At 41.9% G+C, this 11,020-nt stretch overlaps 1 protein-coding gene across 1 annotated transcript; it reads left to right on the forward strand.

Moving 5' to 3' along the window:
• Positions 1–630: 630 nt before the first annotated feature.
• Positions 631–11,020, forward strand: LOC142195915 (caspase-3-like). The gene is made up of 5 exons (XM_075266026.1): positions 631–691; positions 1,739–1,867; positions 5,131–5,306; positions 7,347–7,470; positions 10,815–11,020. The coding sequence occupies exons 1-5, from the start codon at positions 631–633 to the stop codon at positions 11,018–11,020; spliced, it is 696 nt and encodes a 231-aa protein (XP_075122127.1).

An 11,020-nucleotide genomic window follows, 5' to 3' on the forward strand; every position in this document is an offset into this window, starting at 1 on the left:
TGATGTCATGACCATGTGATCGGACTCTGGTGTGGGCGGAGCTACTAGGATTTAGACTCAACCTTATCTGCAGATGTTACATACCAGTGGCTACAGGGCCTTTGACGACATCAATCACGTGACCTCATGACAAGCCAATCACGGAGCAGTATTACTAAAGGACCTCTCCCTTCCAGTTTTCTGTGTTCCATGGACCCTGACTCGTGTATAAGCCGATGAGAGCTTTTTTAGCATGAAAAATGTGCTGAAAAAAGTCGGCTTATACTCGAGTATATACGGTAAATGTAAATGCTGGTTGTACATCATCAATATCAGATCACTATTGGGGGTCTGGCTCCCGTCACCCCAGAATAGCTAGCATAGGTATCACTGTGTACCAGTAGTGTTCCAACTAAAACATGCAAACATACATGGCAGCCAACATATGTAAGTATGTAAGACAATATATACAGCTATACAGCATATCTAATCTAATGTAGTTAACCATTGCCGGGAACACACTTGGCCTACAATATAATGTGTAACACTATTCAAACAGTTTATTGGTTGTTTTCCTGATGTCTTGGCAGGTATAATGGAGTAGGTATTACACCAACAATATTAAACGGTGGCAGTCATAATTGTTACAAGATGGACTACCCGGAACAGAGTCTTTGTTTGATACTTAACATGGAACACTTTGACATCCAAGGTAATGTAAAGAGAATCTGTCTGCAACATGACCTTTTCTGTAGCTAAAAATATTGTCTATCTTGTATTCCTAAGTCTCACACCATGATCCTCCTCATGTGATCTGTCATTTTTAACCACTTGTGGGTCTTAAAATCTTAAAATATTATACTGGATCGCCTATGGCTTTGCAAGCTATATAAAAATAGCGGCGCTATGGAAGAGGGCCACTCCTTATAGAGAAGGTATAGATGGGTTATTACTGGTGGGCCTTCATTTGGACCCCGGCCAACATAACAACTACTCAGCACTTGCAGATGCAGTGTTGATATATGGAGCTTGTCTGGCTCCTGAGCATCCTCTATATACTTATGTACATGGAGATCATATGCCAGGAAGGAAGTAAAAAAACAACCAAAAAAAAACAAAAAAAAAACAAAACACAACAACGCTGTACTGCCCCTCAAAGGTTGTGAATGACCTTACAGGGACAGAACCCTCCAGACTAGGCCCATTCATTTGGGCCTAATCCGGAGCGGAAAGCTGCAACGGAATATGCACACGCGTAATTGCGTGTGAACTAGCGCTAAAAAGGAAAGCTGTGACTAGCCCAAACTACAGCATTTGCAATACTTCAATTAAATAAATAAAAAAATAAGTGGAAAACAGACTTGTTTTCCTGATCATTCAATGTCAAGACCCCTAGGATCAGATATTCAGATGGATATTCCAACAAGATTTATGTCATAACATTATAATTTGGAAATTCACTAGGGCTTATACCAGTTTCCTCTTCAAAGTGACAACTGATGGGCTGGTTATGCAACATCCCATTTACTTTGTGTAACACTCAGTGAGAACAGATACCTATTTATCAACCTACAGTTGGCTTAATATCACTGATGTGAATGAAGCATTTGTTGTGGTAAAACAGTATTCTGTCTGTTCTGTCAGTACTTGGAGACTGATCATACATGATATACCTAACAATCTAGATACCGAATATGGTTTATCACCTATGATCTCACCTTATGGAATCTTCACTATTTTTCCTGAATTCATTTTAAAGGTTTTCAAAGCAGGAAAGGCACGCGCAGAGACAAGAAGACCCTAAAAGAGACCTTTAAAAAATTAGGATTTCTAGTAAGAAGTGAAGACAATTTATTCTACACTGAACTGGAAACAGTTCTACAAACAGGTAAGTCACAGCAGGATACAAAATACCCAGTCTTGGTAGGAAAATGTTATAATCTGGTGATATAGAACATAGGATGGAGGTGTTGAGTGAGCATGGAAGACATTTTGGCATGCATTCATTTCGGCCCAAGCTTTTAATACTCACAAAAAAGTATCCAACATAAATGTCAAAAAATCTTAAACGTCTATTTTATTATCAAAACATCAAAAAATGTAAAACTATATTGTGCGATGCAGCCAAATCCCTCTGATGTTTTTAGAAATGTACACTTCAGTTCTTAGCGCTATGTAATGTGGGCAGATACACAGTATATCATTGTTCTATTGGCACTCCATATACTACCTCTAAGAAGTGGAAATGTGTCAGAGGTGTTCTGCTGTTTAGGTGGATAGTATAGTATATTTTTCTAGTGTTATGCTCAATATGGTTTGTAAATTTTCAATAACAACATAAATGTTTAAGATTTTTCTACATCCATGTTGTATTTTTACTATTGGTACTATTGGTTTTATTCAGCGCTGGCTCATAGTTTTCCACAGACGAAGTCCTCACTGCACGTGACCATTGAAGCCAATAAGAAGGCTCAGCGAAGGACACGGGGTGCCATTACTTGTGATGTTCCGTCTTTCTTCCGGAACTCACTGATTGGCCTCAGCAGTCATGTGACCACTGAAGCCAATTAATGCCATTAGAGGAAGCAACATGATATGTCAAACCCAGCAAGGAATTCCACTACAAGTAGACAACCGAGCTTTAGGACTAGACCACGCCGGAGGACACCGGAGCAACGTGGACAGGTGAGTAGGATTTTTTTTTTTCTTCACCACTTCTGGCCTAATTAAAACATTCAATTTAAGTCAGAAGAACCTCTTCACATTCTGGTTAAAATTGGAGCTATATAATAAGCCAGCCATGTACTGTACATTATGTATTGTGACTGAACATTCAAGATGTGGAAGGTGGGGATATATTATGTTGAAGGATAAATACTGTTACAACAAGGACATTTCCTGTATTGTGAGTTAGGAAAATGTCTTATATACCTATTTACAAAGGTTGTAAATTTGTTAACCTATGCCAGGGTTGTCGGTCACACAAATATAGTAGTATTAAGAGTCACTAGCCCTTAGCACAGACCTAAGCAATGTCCGGCTCACGAGCCACATCCGGCCCTCTGACTACTTCGATCCGGCCCGCATAGCTAGTGGAAGTTTTTTCAAGGACCTGTGATGATGTCATTACAGCCTACCACCAGGATAGGCTATGGCTCGTTAGTGGGCGGAGCCACATGGGACTGTGTGCTTACTGCAAGCTGCCGGCAATGAGGGCATGTGTGAGCAAGAGGGAGGACTAGGGGCAGATGTAGGGGGGCAGTTAAACTGAATACACATGGAGGGGGGACATTAAACTAGGGGGCAGATGGAGGGTGACATTAAACTGGGGCAGCTGGATGAGGATATTAAACCATGGGGGGTAGCTGGAGGGGGACATGTCTGCCTCTAGTTGCCACCAGTTTAATGTCCCCTCTAGTTTCTGCTGGTTTATACTGGGGCACCAGGAGAGGGACTTAATACTGTGGGACATTTGGAAGGAAACATTATAATGTGGGGGTGTATAATGTTAGGGTGAATGTAGGAGGATTTTACTTTGTGGGGCACATGGAAAAATGGTTGAGAATGGGCGGAGTCAGCGGAGAAGTGGGTGGAGCTAAATTTGCCGTGGCACGCATGGCCCTCTAGAACAGTTACAATTTCTCATTTGGCCCCATGGGAAAATTAATTGCCCACCCCTGCCGTAGCACATCGCTTGTCTGTCAGCTGACACCTATAGATAACATCAGTGAGAGTAGGGCAAGCTTAAGAGCATGGGGGCTAGCTACAATTGTGATTCTTGCAGCATATGTATCTAAGAGATAAGATAAAATAAGATAATTCTTTAATAGTCCCACAGTGGGGAAATTTCAGTATGTTACAGCAGCATAGTAATACAGACACAGGATAATAAAACAGTAATATATTACGGAAAGAGACACACATATACGGAGAAAAAGAAGATATACTAGGGCCTATCTATTAGGGCCTTCTCTGTCTGCCTTTCCATGTTTTATCCTGTTTGCCTCCTCTTGCTCAACTCCTATATATACATATAAGATTAGGCAGAGGTGTGTACATAGAGACCCCAACTGGTCTGCTGTGTCTCCACAAAACTGGCCTCAATAATTCAGAAATTGTGACTAGGCAGGAATATACAGTATATCTATCTAGGTCAAGTTTAATACAAACACATTTCTCGCCTCACAGATAGGTAGGAAAGGCTCATCAGAGGTATTTTGTATCTATAACCACCATTTCTTATGGGGTTGGCGCTAAGATGTCAGCGAATAAGGCCATCAGTGGTCCCCCATTCAAGGATGGCAGACATTGTATTGTATATATTTTAGCAGGGTCGAGGGATCGCTGTTAAAACAACGTATTACTTGTCAGTAGGGGAGAGTACAGATATAATCGACCGCTGCACAGAGTAGGATGTTACTGAAGAAAAAATAATGCAGGAAGTGAATGGAAGAAGCGAGGCAGAGAGAGAAAAACCAGAAAGAAAAAGAAAGGGAGGTAATAGGTAAGGTTTGGGGTTGTGGGGACGGGTAGGGAGAGGAATAGATCCCAGAAGGATTGATAGTCCTGAGAGAGTGGGTGAGCCAAGGTGTGGTAGAAGCCCCCAGTCTATTCCAGATTAAGGGGCTGAGCATAGAAGGGTGCAGTATTCCGCTGTATTTGGAATTGCATCCAGTAATAGAATTTCTCATAAAAGTATTGATGGAGCTGGATTGTCACAACTGTAGAGAAGCCTTTCCTCCACATGTCAAGAAAGTTCGTCAGTCCTTTTGTTCAGTTCTGGGAATTAATATCCTGCGCTGGTTATTTACATTTACACCCGTCAATTCAAGTGAATGGATCCACAAAAACAATGGACAACATGCAGGTGACATGTGTGTTGTGCGTTTTCTAACACTTCTGTTGCTAAGCAACAGTGGAAAAAAAAGTGAAAGTAGAAAAGTCCGGACAAAGGAATCACTTGCAGGAATAAAAAAAATGACAAGTGGAACACAGAAACCAAAATAGGAATTTATTCAGATAACAGAAAAAAAAATTGCATGCTTTTTGTGGACAAATCTGACAAATTTTTCATCTTCCAAAACTGAATTCCATATCGATAATGCAATTTACAGAGTGTTTTCTGATGTGTGTTACATTTATTTATCTCAGTTGCTGCTTTAGACCACAGCCAAAGAAGTTGCTTTGTGTGCGCTGTACTGAGCCATGGCAATGAAGATGGCATTTTCGCTCGAGATCAGATTTTCACGCTGAACTGGTTGGTTAAGTTTTTCAGTAACAGTAACTGCACGAGCCTTGCTGGTAAACCAAAGTTATTCTTTATCCAGGTAACCATTGTGTATGTTCATAGGAAGTAACTATAGCTTCTTCTATATGAAGACCCCTTTATAGACGGAAACACTTCATTTAGCTCAATGCACATAGCTATCAAATCACCAAACAGCAGCCAACAGGAAAAGGATACAGAGCAGAAAAAAAACAAAAAAACAAGGACTCTTGTGCTATCTGGAGCTGTGGGGGTCAGGTCTGAGGAGTAAAGGGAGCCTTCACATGGAGTAAACGCGCATGTATTTTTGCAAAATACACGTGTAAAAATAAGACTCCCATTGACTTGAATGGCATTTTACAGGTGTATTTTTACACGTGTATTTTGCAAAAATACAGGTGCGTTTACTCCGTGTGAAGGCTCCCTTAGTGATTTGGTACACCACAGTCCTGGTGAGCACCCTGAATTAGATTTATATCCATTGGATGTTCTATTGGGGTTTTAGATGTTTTTTAAATTTATTACAGGAATTTTCCAAGACGTAGATACACAGTCCAGTCTCATTAATGTGACCACCTGTCAAAATCCAGAATAATCACCTTTTGCAGAGTGGACCGCTGGGAGACGTGCAGGAATAGAGGGGATGTTGTGGTGATGTGCACTGGGACGTTGAGCCATGCCAACCCCAGTACCGTGGCCAACTGCGCTAGGTTACACAGTTGAGCATCCATGGCACGAAAAACCCAATCGAGGTGATCCCACAGATTCTCGATTGGGTTCAAGTACGGGGAATTTGCTGGCCAAGGGAGTACGGTAAACTCATCCTGGTATTCCTCAAACCACGCACATACACTGCGAGCTTTATGACACGTCGCATTGTCCTGCTGGTAGATGCCATCATCCTGAAGAAAAACAATTCGCATGTAGGAGTGAACATGGTCCGCAAGGATAGATGCATACTTGTGTTGATCCATCGTGCCTTCCACAATGATGAGTGCACTCAGATGGCTGATGACACGCGCCTTCTGCGATTGGTTATTTAACATTGACGTAAAAAGTAGGCGGTGGTCACATTAGTATGACTGGACTGTGTATATGACATGTTTAGGATAGGTCATCAATATTCAGATGGGTAGAGGTCCAACTCCCACCACCTTCAATGAGCAGCTGATGGCAGGAGCCACAGCACAGGGAGTAGCACAGTGCTTACAGTACACCACAGTATCCAGTGTGCCGTGGCTACTCTGGCTTATGGCCAAAGCTCTAAAAGAATAGGTCATCAAATTCTTAATCATGAAAAAAGCCCTATAAGTGCCGTTTCATTCATACAAGTGGTAAAAGATTCTTGGAAGTGTCTGCAGACCCAGAATAGTCGCTTCGGAAAATGTAATAAAATGAAAACAAAACACAAAAACTATCACTCACTTATCTAATCCCTGCTGCTTCAGCACCAAGGACAGAGCCAATAGTTTTATAAACTTTTAGTGAATACGCTATACATTGACCAAAAAACATAAGTGTCTCGGATAGAAAAGTTACATTTCTACAAAACTCAGCATATAGTTGTATCTCAGGCAGATATGTGAATTGTTACATGTATGTTCTGATTAGACTCTGGATCTTGGCACAAGAGGGCATAAAAGTGCTTTGCTGCAGTCTTATATAAAGGCTCTTCATTCTGACTTTATTCCTGGCATCACCTGGTACGAGTAATAGAATACCAAAATCAAATCTCTTATCTTTATATTCTAGTTGTGACAATAGGATACAGCCATGATGGATTACATAAATCTTTGGCAATTAAAGGGTTAAATGCTCATATTCCCCTGGGCAGATTTGGGATCAGTAGGCTCGTTGCATGCTGTGTCTTAGGCTTTCTATTAAGGTGCCAGTTTCAATGGTTCTAGAAGGGAAACAGTAATACTGTGCAGTATATAGTTGCATTTTGAGCGCTGTATTACCAAACACAAGGCACACATATGTCATGTCACTTGGCATGCTGTCACAGTTATGCAGTATTACACGTAAGAAATACACTTAAGGTATATACAAAGACCAAATAAATCTATTATTAAAGACTGACTTATTCTCAATAACTCAGGCTTGTAGAGGAGAAGAATATGATTTTGGAATTGAAACTGATGGGCCATCTGACAGTATTCAGAGTTCAGCTCCGCAAATTCTACAAGAGGAAGACATGTTATATGTCTATTCTACACCACCAGGTAAGACATACATGGTATAGTAGCCATTGCTCTACCAATGTCCAGAATGTGAGGAGCTTTAGACATGTTTCATTGGGTGTTGATATATTAGATTCCATGTATTGCAACTAGTTACTGTATGAATCTAATAGCAGGTGTTTTAACCACTCCCTTAAGTGGTTTGCTCCACATCTTATAAGATATTGTGGTCAACTTTGCTCTTCATTGCATGTGGTTCCCTATACAAGTGTGATTTCTATCTCTTCATGCTCATTGCGTCTGTACCTGACAATCTGTCCATAATAAGGAAATCATAACTGGGTGTCAGGCCATAGAACGTTCCAGTATTCATGGTGATATCTATTGACAACCGATGGAGACAACAGACTGTGACTACTGAAATGGTTAGAGGAAATCTCTAATCCCTTCTTGACACCCACCATACTATTACAGCAGATGCTGGCTCTTTATATACGGTGCCCACTAGGAAGCAGAGCGAGCACCAGAACTTCTAGGTCTCTACAGTTTTATACAGGACTCTGATCATTCACATCAACCATATAATAAAGTCACGATAGAACAGCAGCCAAAAAAGCAACATGTAGAAAAAGTTTTTTAAAAATTAAAATATATAAAATTTCAAATCACCTCCTTAACCTTAGAGTGCAAATAAAATACACAAACTTAAATGCCAGACAAAAAAAAGTCAGACGTTCTCTAAAGTGATGTAAATAAAAAGAACAAAAAAACACCTTATACAGCCCCGTTTTTTTTTTTTTTTTTTTTTTTTAGATTTTACTCCTCTCAACACTGCCATCCTCTAGTCTGATACTTGTACCCCACTATTTTATTTACCATATTTTTCGGACTATAAGACGCACCGGACCATAAGACAAGGTTTTAGAGGAGGAAAATAGGGGAAAAAAAATTTAAGCAAAAAAAAATTGGTAAAATATTTAATCTAATAATATAATATTTCACCAATGTAAATAGAATCGGGGATTTTCGGACACAGGGATACCAAATGTGTATGTGTTTCAACAGTAATGTTTTTGTTTTATACGTATTCTAGGGATATGGGGGTGATTTGAACATATATATATATATATATATATATATATATATATATATATATCTATATATATATCTATATATATAGATAGATAGATAGATAGATAGATAGATAGATATAGATATATGTTTTAATTGAAATTGTTTCATGCACTTTGTGCACAGGTTTGCCATCCATGGATGGAAAGAGACACCCTGCAGTGAAGCTATGCAAGAAGAGAAAAAGGGGCGGGCCAGACGGGTGAAGGAGGTGTGGTTTTCTAAGCAAACTTGAAAACACGCCTCTTTCACCCGTCTGGCTCGTCCCTCCTTCACTGCCTCTCAGATCTTGCTCCTGCAATGAAGCCACACAGGCAGAGAAGTAGGGGCAGGCCAGACGGGTGAAGAAGGCGTGGTTTCAAGCTTGCCGAGAAAACCACGCCTCCTCCCGTCTGGCCCGCCCCTCCTTCCCTGTCTGTGTGGCTTCATTGCAGGATCCAGATCTGAGAGGCAGTGAAGGAGGGGCGGGCCAGACGGGAGAAGGAGGCGTGGTTTTCTCGGCAAGCTTGAAACCACGCCTCCTTCACCTGTCTGGCCCGCCCTTACTTCCCTGCCTCTCAGATCTCGCTCCTGGTATGACGCGACACAGACAGGGAAGGAGGGGCAGACCAGGCAGGCACCGTGCTGCTCTCCTTTTGATTCGCACAGACGAGACACAGACGCTGCGCACGCTGCATTCAGACTATAAGACGCACACACATTTTCCTCTCATATTGGAAGGAAAAAAAGTGCGTCTTATAGTCCGAAAAATACGGTAAATGTTTTTGCAGTTTTAAAACCAGATGTGTAAGGTGTAGTGACTGCATGTTATTGACCTGTGAGGCCATATTTAGGGGATTCAACACTTGTACAACCCCCCTCCTCCAATCTGAAGAAAACGTTAAAGGGATTCTATCATTAAAATCACATTTTTTCTCAATCACACGTAGGAATAGCCTTAAGAAAGGCTATTCTTCTCCTAGCTTTAGAGGTCTTCTCCGCGCCACCGTTCGGTTGAAATCCCGGTTTTCTTCGGTATGCAAATGAGTTCTCTCGCAGCACTGGGGGCGTCCCCAATGCTGTGAGAGAAATCTTCAGCGCCACCTCCATCTTCTTTAGGAACGGCCTCTCTGCGCGTCTTCTTCTGGAGCTGGGTTCAAACTTCTAGACCTCAGGCAGAGCCGACTGTGCATGCCCACAGGCCACAAGAAAATGGCTGCTTACACCAGCTTACTATGTAAGTGGCCACAAGAAAATGGCTGTAAGTAAGAAAGTAAGCTGTGTAAGCAGTCATTTTTTTTGTGGCCGCGGGCATGGGCACTCTGCTCTGCCCGAGGCCTAGAAGTTTGAACCCAGCTCTGGAAGAAGACGGGCAGAGAGGCCGTTCCTGAAGAAGATGGAGGCGTGCTGGAGAGTTCTCTCACAGCATTGGGGACGCCCCCACTGCTGTTTGAGCACTGTGAACCGTCCCCAGTGCTGCGAGAGAACTCATTTGCATACAGACGAAAACCGGGATTTTTACCAAACGGCGGCGCGGAGAAGACATCTAAAGGTAGGAGAAGTATAACCTTTCTTAAGCCTATTCCTTCATGTGATCGAGAAAAAAATGTGATTTTAATGATAGAATCCCTTTAATAACATTTGTGTCATAGCACTTTTTTTTCCCCACCAGGTCTCTTCCTGAATTGATGGGCTTGTTCCAACTAATGCATACAAATGTCATAGTATCAGAGCCTTGGGGGTACTATCATGTCCTTTAGGGCTAGTTCACACGTGAACTGCCAGCGCGGGTTTTGACACAGAGAGAGACGCGGCGAGCCGCGTCTCTCTCTTGTCAAAACCCGCCCGCCGCGACCATCGCTGTCGCGGCTTAACCCTCTGCTGTCGGCTCAAATGAATGAGCCGACATAGGAGGGAGCTGCGGGGGGCGGAAGCCGCGCGACTGAGACAGCGCGGCTTCCGCCTGAAGAAAGGACATGTCCTTTCTTTTCTCCGCTAGCAGCAGCTCGCCGCTAGCGGAGAACAGAAGCCCGGCGGTCTCCATAGACCACCATTATAAGGGGAGGTTTTGGACGCGAAATCCGCTGTCAAAAACCTCCCCTTATACTCACGTGTGAACTAGCCCTTATTTGAACTAGTACTTGGCTTAGAAATAATGGTCAGTTGGAGCATTTTTCTCTGCACTTTCAGGGGGTTGACTCATAGGTTTCACTACCATCAGTGTGGAGCTTCTTTGGTTTTTATTTTACTTACAGAATGTATTTTTTTTATTTTAGGGTATTTTGCATGGAGAAACTCTGTTGATGGTTCCTGGTTTATACAATCTCTGTGTAAAATGTTGCAAGAACATGGAAATAGACTAGAATTAATGCAGATCCTAATCCGTGTGAACCACATGGTGGCAATGGATTATGAATCCAGCAATGGTGGGAAGGAGATCCCTTGTATTGTCTCAATGCTAACAAAAGAACTGTATCTATGA

Source organism: Leptodactylus fuscus, chromosome 1 (assembly GCF_031893055.1).
Source record: "Leptodactylus fuscus isolate aLepFus1 chromosome 1, aLepFus1.hap2, whole genome shotgun sequence".
Taxonomy (NCBI): Eukaryota; Metazoa; Chordata; class Amphibia; order Anura; family Leptodactylidae; genus Leptodactylus; species Leptodactylus fuscus.